The sequence below is a fragment of the Bos indicus genome, chromosome 5, assembly GCF_029378745.1.
Source record: "Bos indicus isolate NIAB-ARS_2022 breed Sahiwal x Tharparkar chromosome 5, NIAB-ARS_B.indTharparkar_mat_pri_1.0, whole genome shotgun sequence".
In the NCBI taxonomy this organism is placed as follows: Eukaryota; Metazoa; Chordata; class Mammalia; order Artiodactyla; family Bovidae; genus Bos; species Bos indicus.
In genome coordinates this window covers 102,827,750-102,842,400 of record NC_091764.1, presented here as the reverse complement: position 1 = coordinate 102,842,400, position 14,651 = coordinate 102,827,750, and the positions used below count along the sequence as shown (strand labels likewise).

The following is a 14,651-nucleotide window of genomic DNA, read 5'->3' as shown; positions in this document are numbered from 1 at the left end:
CCTCCTCACTGTCTGGCCCCCTTGTCTCTGTTCTAAATCATACCTCTCTTTCCTCTTTCAGGCTCTTATCTAAACGTCTTTACAGAGGAAGCTGATCCTGGGGAAGGAGGAGAGAGCCCCTGGCTGCTCCAGGGGGAGAAAGGGGACCCTGGGTATGATGATGTTGAACTAAGTGCCCTGGGAACATCCACAGTGACTTTTCCATGATGTATTAAATACAAGATCATGCTGCAGATATTCTAATTGCCTGTATCTCAATAGAATAGTGCTGACCTCTGATTGTGTTATATGGAAATTGCTCAAAGTGAAATATTCTAAATAAAGTAATTTATTTATTTTTTTTTTTTTTTGGTTTGTTAGTAATTACCACGTTCCATTGGCTCAGACAGTTAAGTGTCTGTCTACAATGCAGGAGACCCAGGTTCTCTCCCTGGATTGGGAAGATCCCCTGGAGAAGGAAATGGCAATCCACTCCAGGACTATTGCCTGGAAAATCCCATGGGCAGAGGAGAGTGGTAGGCTACAGTCCGTGGGGTCGCAAAGAGTCGGACACGACTGAGCGACTTCACTTTCACTTTCACCATGTTCCATGTCAAATGCTTTTAGAGGATTGGTCCTCAAACACCATTTTCCTCAAAGGAAATACACGATGAGTGCACTGCCCTGTTTTCTCACCTTCTTCTAGGGCTAATGAGGGCATGAATTCGTCCGGGATCACAGATGCTCCAGGTCACTCTTGCTTAGAAAAAGTATCTAAACTTGGTCGACATTCACACCCTCCTTCCTAGCAAGATGATTTTGTTGACCAAAAGGTATAGTCAGAACCTGGTAGAGTTATTTTATTTGGTGGGAATGCTTAAGACTTGAAGCCCTGAAGATATAGCATCTCAGTAGCTTTGAGAAAACTGCTCCAAAGAGGCAGCAGGGGAAGTCAGGCTGTATACCAGTTTGCAACAAAGGGAGCAGGGAATCTGAACATCAAAGATCAAGTACCAAGTTAAGGAATGTAGCGTTCTATAACGCTGGACTGGAAGAAACACAAGCTGGAATCAAGATTGCTGGGAGAAATATCAATCACCTCAGATATGCAGATGACACCACCCTTATGGCAGAAAGTGAAGAGGAATTCAAAAGCCTCTTGATGAAAGTGAAAGTGGAGAGTGAAAAAGTTGCCTTAAAGCTCAACATTCAGAAAACGAAGATCATGGCATCCAGTCCCACCACTTCATGGGAAATAGATGGGGAAAGAGTGGAAACAGTGTCAGACTTTATTTTCTTGGGCTCCAAAATCACTACAGATGGTGACTGCAGCCATGAAATTAAAAGACGCTTACTCCTTGGAAGGAAAGTTATGACCAACCTAGATAGCATATTCAAAAGCAGAGACATTACTTTGCCAACAAAGGTTCGTCTAGTCAAGGCTATGGTTTTTCCTGTGGTCATGTATGGATGTGAGAGTTGGACTGTGAAGAAGGCTGAGCACCGAAGAATTGATGCTTTTGAACTGTGGTGTTGGAGAAGACTCTTGAGAATCCCTTGGACTGCAAGGAGATCCAACCAGTCCATTCTGAAGGAGATCAGCCCTGGGTGTTCTTTGGAAGGAATGATGCTAAAGCTGAAACTCCAGTACTTTGGCCACCTGATGCGAAGAGTTGACTCATTGGAAAAGACTCTGATGCTGGGAGGGATTGGAGGCAGGAGGAGAAGGGGACGACAGAGGATGAGATGGCTGGATGGCATCACTGACTCGATGGACGTGAGTCTGAGTGAACTCCGGGAGTTGGTGATGGACAGGGAGGCCTGGCATGCTGCGATTCATGGGGTCACAAAGAGTCAGACACGACTGAGCAACTGATCTGATCTGATATATGGGAAGATGCAAGCCTCTGGTCTCACTGGATTCATTCCTTCCATATGCAGCTCAGCTATCTGGGGCCAGCCTTGTTTCCCGGTTCACCTTAAGGAGAAGCAAATGGCTGCTTCTTGCATCCCCCAGATCCTCAGCCATCACCATGGGGGTGGCAGCATCCCCTGGACCAGTTTTGGGAGCGCTCATTCACAACTGGAGACCAGAAATCGTTGATGGCTGTGACATTTCTCATTTATTGATATGGCAGGAGATATTTTCATTTCACAAACTCATGGAAAAAACTCAATCCTGAACATTCCTGTATGTTCTTCCCTGAGATGTCACATCACCTGTTTTTAACCTATTCTTGGGCACCAGACTTGGGTGTGGGTTTCAAAGCGGGAATCTGCTGGTGGGAAAGAATGGATACAGCTTTTCTTATCCTGCTTAAGTGTTCATGGGTCAATTAAAACTCTAACTCTGGGTAACTACCTTTGCCTTTTCATCTCTCATTCCCTAGGTTACTTTATCTGTTTATTCCTCAAGCAGATAAAGATTCCTTCTTGCTCTTCTCCCATGTCTAGTTGGTTATCAAATCCTTATGAATCCATTCTTCCCATCCCTGCCTACTATTTCTTCAGAACATTGCCATTTCTTGTCTGTCCAATTATCTATCCTTCTGAGCAAATTATATCAGCTCCTATCTCTCTCTAGTTGATGGATGGCAAATTGGTGCTCACCCACACCCTGCATCCACATGGGACAAGAGGGCAAGAAAGTGAGACCTAGACAGAGGGGATCCAGAAGAAGGGATAGATGGGGAAATCAGGTACGTTTGTCTATTTACATTTCAAAGATGTGGATGGAGGGGTCTGATATGACTGAATTCTTAAAGGAAGTATTTGAGACTAATGGGCTCCTCTGAAGACGTACTGTTTCAAGATTGCTTTAATCTGGTTACTACTGAAAATGTAAATGTGATCTTGCTGTGATTCTTCAGGGTACAGAGAGCTGTCATGTAGGAGTGGCCAAGTAAAGATTATATTTCAAAACAGCCCCCTCCCCCCAATTCCATTGTGGACATGTGGAGAGGCTGCTGAACTAATATAAGATCTGAGAGTGATGGCCTGGTTGTGAGTTGAACCCACCCAGTTCCTGGCTGATGGCTCTGCATGGTGTCCAGGGCTCCGACCTACAGTCACGCTTGCAGTCTTCATAGTTCTAGGCTGTGCTTGGGGATGGGAAGATGCCCAGGTCTTCTCCCAGGGCAGCTCACATGGCTATTTACCACTGGGAAGTGATGAAATAAATGACATATGATGAAATAAATAAAGTATACCCACCAAGAAGCTCAGGGAGCTCCAAAAAATGCAGATAAAGAATCAGATCCAGGGAAAGAGTATGTGAAAAAAATAAGATTAAAAAATTATTATTTATTATTATTATTATTATCGTTTTCAATTTTTGGTTTCACTGGGTCTTTGTTGACATACATGGGCTTTCTCTAGTTGTGGCAAACAGGCACTACTCTTCTTTGTGGACAGCAGGCCTCACTGTGTGGGGGCTTCTCCTGTTGTGGAGCACAGACTCTAGGTGCACAGGCTTCAGTACTTGTAGCATGCCGGCTCCAATGAGCAGTTTGCAGGTCCTAGAGCACAGAGTAGTTGTGCCGAGGCTCTGAGTTGCTCTGCAGAATAAACTCAGTTTTTTTTTTTTTTCTGTACAGAGACTGAAATCATAAAAATGGAAGCAAACAGGGAGTTTGCTGATGTTTTAGTGGTTAGGATTCGATGTTTTCACTGCTGTGCCTGTATTCTATCCTGGTCAGGCAACTGTGCAATGAGGCAAAAACAGAGATCCCTCAAGCTGTGCAATGAGGCACAAAAAGAGAAGGAACCAAATAGAAATTCTGTTGCTTAAGATTACAATGAATGAAATGCAAGAAAATAAAAAAATGCTACAGAGAGCATCAGCAACAGCAGAAAAATCTTTGAGGCACAAGACAAGAAAATTGAAATTAGTCAGCCAGAGGACAAAGAAGCAAAAAGAATGAAAAGGTGTGAAAGAACCTGTGCGAACTTTGGGATAGCATTCACAGTAACAACCTGCACATTACTGGAGTCCCAGAAGGAGGAGACAGGGAGAAAGGGACAGAGATTGTACTTAAAGAAATAATACCAGAAAAGTTACACATCTGATGAGACTTAGGCCTCCAAGTTCATGTAGCTAACAGGTCACCCCTCAGAGTTCACTCAAAATGATCGTCTCCAAGACACATTGTTTATAATCAAGACAAAGAGAGAATTTTAGAAGCATTGAGAGAAAAGCAAATGCTCACAAAAAAGGAATTCCCCTGTGATGGATTCATTTTGATATATGGCAAAACTAATACAATTATGTAAAGTTTAAAAAAAAAAAAAAAAAAAAAAAAAGAATTATCAGTGGACTTCTGAGAAGAAACCTGTCAAGCCAGGAGGGAAAGGGATGATATATTCAAACTGAAGAAAGTAAACCTGCCAGTCAAGAATACTTTTCTCAGGAAGGTTGTCTTTCAGAAATGAAGACGAGATATAGACTTTCCCAAACAAACAACAGTTGAGGGAGCTCACCAACACAGGTTTGTCTTACAAGATTCCTGAAGGGAGTTCTTCAAGCTAAATGAAGGATGTTAATTATTACATAAAAGAAGTGAAATTTTACAATAGACTTGCAAATGTAAATGTATAATCCAATACAGAATACTCTAACACTGAATATAGTAGTGTGTTAACCAGTTAGCTCTAGTCTAGGGGGAAGTATTAAAATAAGAATAGAGAAAAATATTTTGTTAGTGATATACAATACAAAGAGAGGTAAATTCTGACATCAAAAACAGAAAGTGTAGGGAGAGGATTGTATGTGATTGAAATTAATTTGTTATCAGTGTAATAGAGACTATTGTGTCTATAAGATATTTTATGTGAACCATGTGGCAATAAAAATGTAAAAACCTACAGTAGATTTACAAAAAGTAAAGAGAAAAAAATCAAAGCACACCATTATCCAAAATCATCAGTTCACAGTTCTAACTGTTGTACAGAACAGTCAAGTTGTCCTGGTCTCTACAGTATCCTTCAAGATCAGCCCCAGAGGACTCTCCTTTCACAAAGTGAAAAACTAATTAGTCTGTCTGTTATTATACGCCAAAGAACTCTTTCTGCACCTCATCTCCTTCCTTATATCATATAGGTGGTGCAGCTGTACTTTTCTAATTGCAAATTTTCATCCTGTGATATTCCTGTGTGGTTTTAATTGAAAAACTGCCAAATGATAAATCATCCCAATACCCTGTCTCCTCTGTTGGTTCTGATTAAGACTTAATAAGAAGCCACATATGAGCGTGTTGTGGTTTGTCTTGTGTATCCTTAGAGATAGAGATTTACAGAGTTCATTGTGACATATCTGGTGGTGATATGCACCTTCTTTTTGAAAATCAGATTTTGCCGTGTTAATTGCTGAAAGCATTTGCCTTTAAAACAAAGGTATCAATTAGCTAAGTGATGTCCTCAAAACTAGTTCTTTATACTTAAGATACTTTCTTTTAAAAGTCTAGCATAGTACCATTCAGTCATTCAATAAACATTAGCTGAGCATCTATTAGTCAAGGCTATGGTTTTTCCAGTGGTCATGTATGTATGTGAGAGTTGGACTGTGAAGCAAGCTGAGCACCGAAGAATTGATGCTTTTGAACTGTGGTGTTGGAGAAGACACTTGAGAGTCCCTTGGACTGCAAGGAGATCCAACCAGTCCATTCTAAAGGAGATCAGTCCTGGGTGTTCTTTGGAAGGAATGATGCTAAAGCTGAAACTCCAGTTTCAGCTTTGGCCACCTCATGCAAAGAGTTGACTCATTGGAAAAGACTGATGCTGGGAGGGATTGGGTGCAGGAGGAGAAGGGGACGACAGAGGATGAGATGGCTGGATGGCATCACTGACTCGATGCACATGAGTTTAAGTGAACTCCGGGAGTTGGTGATGGGCAGGGAGACCTGGCGTGCTGTGATTCATGGGGCTGCAAAGAGTTGGACACGACTGAGCGACTGAACTGAACTGAACTGAGCCATCCATTAACTTATAGAGAGTTGAAATACAGAGCTTATACACAGGAACAGGCCTCACTCCAATTCTGGGTCTTGGCAGGGCCTCAGCAGACGCCTGCAGCCTGTAGGAGCCTTGGTAGCATGCCCAGATGAGGACGGACTCAATGATAAGGAAAAGAGAATCTGTTCACAGACTTTTAGATGTTAAAGGAGGAACACATTTTGCTGTGTTTCCAGTGTTCTTAAGCTGGTCTCAGCTGCATGGAAGCTCCATGTGTAATAGAGCATCAGTTCATAGAGTTCAAGTCTGAGCAACCACTCAGCCTTTGAACTATGAGGGCCATCCCAGTGGCACTAATCTTGGGTTTAAAAGGCTTAGGAATGACCACCCACAGGAGCTCAATAGCTCTGGAGTTGGTCATTACATCAACTCTGAGCAGAGGTGGATTAATCATGAAGCTAATGAAGCTTCACTTTCACAGCCTCTCCTTACACCAGCCCCTTCCAAGTCCCATGAGGGAAGCCCTAGGGCTGTGCTCACAAGGATATAGGTTTTGAAACAGCCATTTTCTTGAGTTGAAGAAAAAAATATTCAGCAAAATCATTTCTTAGCCAGATGTGAAGTAGTTTATCAAGTGCATGAAGCACTAAATCCAGGAATCAAATTTGTTCAAGAAATCAAGAAAAAATTAGGGGGCTTAGAAAGTACATGCTGCCTTTTCATTAGTACAGGATTGGTGGAAGGTAAAAACAGGATCAAAGATGATGAACTGACTAACTCAGAGGAAAGAAGAGCTGTTTAAGGATGAAGGTCAAGATGCTAAGAGACAAATTCGGGAAACTGAGCCTGACTGTCAGCACAGAGTGATGTAAAGGGAACAGGAGATGTACCAGGGGCGGGTGCAGTTAGGTAGGACTTGCATCTAATTGTTGATCAATCAGAAATGGTGACAGAAACAACCACGTCGAACAGAGGAAACAAGGTGAGACCTGAGGGAGCATCTTGGGATGAAGACACAGAAGCAAGGGGAGATCCAGGAAAGTACCTGCTTCAAGTGACAGATTCTGTCTTCTTTTCAAGTCTTCTTTCTCCTTTGTATCCATCAGAAGAGACTCTGCTCTGCTGCTGGATAAAGTGACCCCCAAATCTCACACATACACGCATATACACACACACACAGAGACACAAATGCACACATACACACACACTCATATACAGACACACACACACTCATCACAACCTACAGATGTTTGTGGTCAGTGAGGCTCTTGCACATGCAGCATCTGGAACATGCAGCCTCTGGGGCAGGAAAAAGAGAGAGACTAGAGAGTCACATTTGGGCATTTCATGCCTCCACTCAGAAGTGACACAGGTGACACCACCCATGTTTCATTGGCCAGAATGAGTCACTGGGGAGTAGAAATACAGCTATTTGACAAGTATTACTGTCTATCCACATCCTTCAGTAGAACTCTTGAGAGCAGTGCTGTCAGTTTTTTCTCACCTTGGAGAAGCTTCTGAGGTACAGCTTTGTGCAGAGATTGAACGTGATCTGACCCTCCGGAGTGGGCTTGAAGGCATTTTCTATTTGGATCCTTTGGCTGGTGTGTCTCTGACTCTTTACTCCACCTCAGTCTGTGCCGAGGGGGATTAGTCAGATTTTGCCCCCACCTCCCTTCCCCACTCAGTATCACTAACTGCATAGTGATTTTCAGCATTTGTTCAAGCGTTGATTTCTTATCCAATGTTTGTTATACTCCTTCTATGTGTCTTTACTTGACCTTATAGAGACATTGAAGAACAAGACACAATACTTGCTCTCAAGAAGCCCCCACTTTAGAGACAATAAGAAAGTTTTTACAGATTGAAGAGACACAGCAGTAATTTTGAGCTGGAGGAATTAGAAAGAGTTCACGGAGGTGACAACTCTGTGCATCTAAAAACAGGGAAAGATACACATATTTTCTTTCTGTAGTGGGCTTGAAAATGTGTCCTCTAGGATTCAAATATGCAAAATGTAATATTCACTATTTTTATAACTGATTTCATCTTGTGCAGTAGCAAGTGGTGTTTGCATGGATTGAAAGTTCCATAAAGTTAACACAGACTCTCCCATTTAAAATCGCAGACTCTCCCATTTAAAATTTGTCCCCCAAGTTAGCTTGGGTTTATGATAATAATTATCTTGTCAACTCTAGTTGAAGCTCCCTGCTGAGACTGATTTTCCTGTATTTAAGGAGACATCTTCTTGTCTCTCCTCCCCGAGATGGTGTCTGGGGTGGGAGGGTTTCTTACTTCCCAACAGCAGTGGGGAAGGGTCCTTGGTCTGCATGCTCTCCATTTAGAATCTGCTTGTCTTTGATTTAGTAGTTTTGATTGCTCTGGGCTCTGGGTATCTGAAGCTGCACTATGGAGGAATGAATGAGGCCAATTCAGTGCCACGCTCTCTGTTAGATGTTGCTGGTTATAGACTGTAAAGGGCTGAAGAGAGAGGATGGGCTGGACCTCAGCCAGCTCATGACCAAGCTCATCACATGCCCTTGTGATGAAGTGGTCTTTAGTAAAGACGCCTTTACCAACCTTGGTCTCATCCATACAAGGAACACAGATGGTGAGGTGGGTCTCCAAAACTTTGGTGTAACAAATCAATCCATTGTTTCCTTTTAAAGTTGTATAGTTATTTTTTAATCCAAAAATATTTTATATATTAGTCACTCTGATTGGTCCTGAAAATGTCCCTCTACCAAGGATATTTAATTATTAGTTTTCCCAGCAAAGAGATTACTTAACCTCTGAAACCTCCGTATTTTCATGGTGATTTGGGCATAATAATGGTACATATTGTAGTGCTTTACAATCCATAAGATGAAATAAACAGTCTAAGTTAAAGAACAGGATTCTTCCTGCTCTTTGCTTCTGCACTTCTAATTCAATATAGAAGCTGTTAAACTAAAATTTTTTATAACAGGATTTCTTCCTGTTACAGTTATGTGTGGTTTAAGTTGAAAATATGCCAAAAGATAAGTATATAAACATCTGGACCACATGGCCATATCTGATTAAGACCAGACCAGGAGGCTTCATGGTGTTCACCTGTCAGTGTGCTGAGGTCTGTCTTCTTTATCTTTGGATATACAAAGATGCAGCATTTTTGTTTAGAACTGGCTCTCAGCACTGCTCTTGGAATGGGGCTAGCCTTGTTTCTGGTATTGCAATTGACTGCATTCATTGCAGAAAAGTTAGAAGTGAACCATACATAGCTTATACCATTTAATCATATTGAAATATTACAACAAATAACACAACTTGCATTGTGCTGTTAAGTCTTCATATCAAGTTAAATTATATCTCAAAAGATTTCTTTTGATTGAAATGATTTGTGTAAAATACCTGGCTGACATTCATTCATTCAGGTATAAAAGAGACATCATTTAGAATTTTTAATTAGCAGGCATTGGGGATAAGGAGGTGAATTAGACACAGAACTTTACCAAGTCCATTTATAAAGTAAAATTAGCAAGTAAACAACTTAATTCATGAGGTTCACAGTTGATAAGGTCGAGGTTCATGAGCAGTAGAACCTCTCTCTGGGGCACAGAGAGAAGGGGCGATGTGTGGAAGACTCACAACTCTGCCCCAATCACTGTCACAGTATGTGGTTCCTGGGAGAGTTCTGACAGCTCCAGTCAAGGCTCCAGGTAACAGAATTGAATTCCTGTTCTAGAGTCCTGGGATTCCTGGGATGGGATGGAGAGAGGGGCCCTAATATTGCTTCTCCGCCAAGATGATGTACTACTGTTGACTAGTTATATCTCTTACTAATGCCAACTCATTTAATTCTAACCAAAACTCTGTCATCTATACACAAGTATAACTCTTCTTTTACAGACAAAGCCACTATACAGAGAGTGTAAGGACCCTGTTCATGGTCACATACATGGTATGTGGCTGAGCTCTGAGTCAGGCCAGGCAGACTGGTTGCTGAGCCTGTTCTCCTGACCCCTGAAGTTCACATGGACACAGCTGGGTTAGTGCACAGCTGGGTTAGTGTCCTCCCTAAAGCTTTCCTCCTTCAAATCTTGGATGAGATGGGACACTGAGATTTCCTTATGTGTCAGAGAAGATGAACCTTCATCAGAGGGTGAGTTGGTCCATGCTGACACTGTATCCTCAGCTCTGGGGTAGAGGGTGCTGCCTGGGCACAGCCTGCCATCCTTGGCTTAGCCCCTCCTTCCAGCCCACTCCATCCCTATAACGGGGTATGGAGTCCCTAATAGTATGTTACCTACGAGGTCTCAATCCTGAGGTGAGATCATGTGTACCTGATTCACTAAACGCATCCCTGTGTCATCCTGTGGGAGGAATGACTGGACTCCAGGAAGCCCATTCTGTGTTCTAGGTGTTTGTCTGGTGGTTTCTGGTGATGCAGTGCAGTGGAGTCCATAACTGGGTAAGGAATGGTGACTCTGGGACCCAGGGGAAGTAGAACATCGACTGTAGTGACTGAGCAGATCCTGTTCCTACCCTAGCACCTGAGTTTATATTCTGGTTCTGACATTTATAATCGGTTATTATTACTACTGTGTTAAGCGTCCAGAAGGAGATGGGGTTCATGTACAGATGGGGGCTTGGAAGTCAGAGGAACACAGGACAAGTAAGTGTTATAAAATAACAGGTTAATATGAACATATTTAGAGGGAGAAAAGCATGTATTCAATTGACTTTTCTCCCTTTTCATTTACCTGAGTCTCAAGTAGGAAGGATGGGTATGGCAGGACAGAGAAGCTGTGTCTGCTGACCGGGATGAGGGGTCCTTCCAGTGGGGGATGTGACAGGCCTGTGGACTGGTCCACAGCTTCCCTCCATGTTGGCTTCATTAAGACCTTCAGGTGTGGGTGGGGAAGGGTGTGATACCATCTCTGAGTTCTGGGGGGCACGCTGGGGCATTTGTGTCATAGATGGGTCCTTCCCAAGTTTGTGCTGAAATGATGAGAGTCAGGGTGAGGGGGCCTCAAGGTGGGTTTGTGTGGACCAGAAGGTGTATCATGGGAATCTTGAGCCTGAGGGAGTATGAGGAATGAGGGCAGTTTGTTAGTGACCTTGACTTTCGATGGGGGAGCTCTGTCTTGCATCCTTACTGCCCTTCTCTGTCTCTATATGCATCCCTGGGCTACTTTCTGGAGAGCATCTGGGGGCTTCTCTGATCAGTGGGACACAACAAGGCAGCAATGGCCACATTGGACATCAGTCCCTCCTGCTTGGCTCTGTGCCCTCAATCCACCTGGAATTCCATTCTTGCCACCAACTTTCCTCTTGAACTCAGAATGAATGAACCCTCTTCTCTTTTCTGCTTCATTCGCCTCTTCTTTGCCCCTTGCCTGCAGGCACTGTGCAACAGAATACTTTCTATTTATCCTTCTGTCTGCGGGCAGTTCCCTTAAATAATATTTTGCATCTTCTTTAGTTATGGCTAATAATACAGGTGGGTTCTGAATCCTATCAAACCAAACTCTCCCTTTCCAAAGGGGGAAATCGTGAAGTTTAGAAAATGTTACTCTTTCTAAGCTACATATTTTCTTCTAGAGAGCCCCACTCCTAATTTGGAGGGCTAGGGTTGAATGATGACTACTACTTTCTCTTTGTTTCCTGTAACAGCAATCTCTTTCTCTCCTGAAGCATCATTTGTTGACTAGGTGAAAGGGGTATTTCATATAAAATGAAATGCAATAAAGGGAAAGGGATTTAGCATGTGTGAAAATCCCTTATAGGGCTTCCCAGGTGGTTCAGCAATAAAGAACCCCCCTGTCAATGCAGGAGACACAGGAGACATGGATTTGATCCTTGGGTCTAGAGGAACCCCTCAAGAAGGAAATGGCAACCCACTCTAGTATTCTTGCTTGGGAAAGCCTATGGACAGAGGAGCCTGGTGGGTTACATCCCAGGGATCACAAAGAGTAGGACATAACTGAGCATAAATACACCTCCAGGATCCAGTCTCCAGATCAGTCTGAGAAGAGAAGAAAGACCTGAAGACTCATCCCCTCAACTTAATGGTTTCCACCTCACCCTCTCCATGGTCACCTGTGAATTTCTGCAATCCTTGTCCTAATTTTCTTCTGGCCTGACAAATATTCTTGTATTTCAAACCTTCTTCTAGTACTTGGCTTCCACCCTGAGCTCAGTACTTGGAAGATCAGTGCTTGATTCCACTAGAGTTATTGCCTGCGGGCCAATCAATTCCACAACTTGACTCTGAAAAATCTCACAGTCCTTGGGGATCAGCCAGGGTGATCAGAGGAAGGAAAGGTACTCATAGTTTTCTACACCAGCCCTGATTATGGGGCCCGGCTCTCAGGACCACGGAAGCAGGAGGTCAAAGGACCGTGTTGCTCATATAAGGAGATGTTGAAGATGCAGAAGCTCATTGGTGTCTGAGCTTCAGAAAGTGGCAGATGCAGCCTCCGACAGTGCCTGAAATGGTGAGAGGTGTCGCTATTGGCTCTCGGGAGGGAGGGTGTAAGGGGTGGTCTATATAAACCCCGGTCGGCACCCTGATGCCTCCTCACAGGCTGATCCTGCAGTTGGGACTGTGACCTTGAGGACATAGGATCAGGATGGCTCTGGGCAGACACCTCTCCCTGCGGGGACTCTGTGTCCTCCTCCTCGGCACCGTGGTGGGTGATCAAGGTAAGAGCTGCCCCTCTGTCCTGGGTCCACAGCAGGGAGGGGATACCTTGATGAAGGGAAAGGTGTATGGAGTTGTGGAGCTGCAGTTTTAGTGTTTTTCACCAAAAAGGAAGCACTCGGCTGTGAATACTGGCCCGTTTCCTGTGGGGGGTCCACTGGTCATAGCGGCAGATTTTACAGAGTAGTGAGTTTTGGTCTGGACAGAGCTGGGTCAGCCTGAGTCCCCTCCGCTGTCTCCATTGTCCTCAGGGAGCTTCGAGGGTCCCAATGGCTCCCAGTGTGTGCAAGTTCCAGTGACTAACCCCAGCTGGGACTCTGGGCTGTTCCCACACACTCCACGTGCCTGGTGTGTGAGCACTGCCCCTGGGTCCCCGTGTTTCCTGTGTCTGTGCTCCTGTAGGCTCTGTGCTTGTGTTTGTGTGTGTGTGTGTGTATATGTGCAGGTGAGAAGTGTGTGAGGGTATGAGGAGTGTGTGAGGATGTGTGAGGGTGTATGTGTGTGTGAGGAGTTTATGTATTTTTGTGTGTGAGGGTGTGAAGAGTGTGTATGTGTATGTGTGGAGTATGTCAGGAGTGTGTGAGTGGTGTATGAGGGTGTATGAGGAGTATGTGAGGGTGTGTGAGGAGTGTTTGAGTAGCGTGGGATATTGTGTGTATTTGTGTGAGAATATGTGTGTGTATGTGGGAGTGTGTGAGGCTGTGTGTGTAAGGGGGATGGAGCCTGTCTGCATGAGAGGAACAGGGCTGCTGAGCATGGACTAAGTCCATTGGCCTGTGAAGCACACAGGGTGTCCACAGGGCTGGGTGTCACTGCCACTCCTTGTAACTGGATCAGAGATAATCGTGCACCTGCCTGCCTCTCTCTGGCTCCCATCCCTCAGGCTCCCCTCTGCTTGTTGACGTGTCTGCCCAGCACTGGGCTCTGTGAGAGGCTCTGTCTGCTGGCCTCGCCTGTTCCCACCAGGTGTCATTAGGGAGCAGAGAAGCCTGCATCCAGGAGAGGGGATCGCTTGTCTGTAGAGATCAGTTGATGCATAGCCTCAGGTGTCTAAGTTCCCAAGTCCCTGCCCCGGTCCCTGTGACTCATTTCCTGATGTGCTGCAGACCTGGGATGGTCCTTTCCCCTCCCAGGATCTGCTGTGACTCTGTAGGGAGCACTTTCTCCCGTGCCCTCTCCTGTCTCCCCCTGGGAGCTGCTTTCCCCTGAGTGAGAGTGGAGTACGTTACCAATCCTTCTTCATGGTCTGCAAGGTTTCTTTGGACAAATATGCTGATCTCCTTATGGGAGTCCTCTTGGGTGACAGAATTTTTTTCTTCTCTTTAGACTTAGAATTCTCTCTTTGTCTTTGCTTTTGGACAGTTTACTCTGTGTGTCTTGGAGAAGGTTGTTTTGAATTGAAATTTTGCGGTTACTTATTAGCTTCTGGAGCATTCTTTGACATTGCCTTTCTTTGGGATTGGAATGAAAACTGACCTTTTCCAGTCCTGTGGCCACTGCTGAGTTTTCCAAATTTGCTGGCATATTGAGTGCAGCACTTTCACAGCATCATCTTTCCAGATTTTCCCCCAGGTTTGGGAAATTCTCAGTCTTTCTTTCTTTCTTTCTTTGCTAGGTCTCCTGGCTGCATGCGGGCTTTCTCTAGCTGCGGTAAGCAGGGGCTGCTCCTCGCTGCAGTGCACAGACTTCTCATTGTGGTGGCTTCTCTTGGTGCAGAGCACAGAATATAGGTGCACAGGTTTCGGCAGCTGTGGCATGCTGGCTTAGCTGCTCTGCGGCATGTGGAGTCTTCCTGGACCAGGGATTGAACTCATGTCCCCTGCATTGGCAGGCGTATTCTTATCCACTTCACCACCAGGGAAGTCCTCAGCCATTATTTCTTTTCTCCTTCACTTCTCCTGTGACTCCATTCAATGCATTGTTTCTCTTTATGGTGTGCATAGTTTCCACTGCTTTCTATATTCTTTTCATTCTCTTTTTGTTCCTCTCTTTGGATACTTTCAACTGATCTTTCTTCTAACTTATTGGTTCTTTTTTT

General features: G+C 44.3%; 2 protein-coding genes across 2 annotated transcripts in view; both read left to right on the top strand.

Moving 5' to 3' along the window:
* Window positions 1-14,651, top strand: part of LOC139182962 (antigen WC1.1-like) — a gene marked incomplete in the record, with an annotated part of 771,738 nt that overhangs the window by 560,852 nt on the left and 196,235 nt on the right.
* Window positions 12,499-14,651, top strand: part of LOC109559718 (antigen WC1.1-like) — a 34,860-nt gene continuing 32,707 nt past the window's right edge. Inside the window, 1 exon segment of the mRNA XM_070788668.1 lies at window positions 12,499-12,615. Coding sequence (XP_070644769.1) covers window positions 12,543-12,615 — 73 coding nt within the window. The 5' untranslated portion in view covers window positions 12,499-12,542.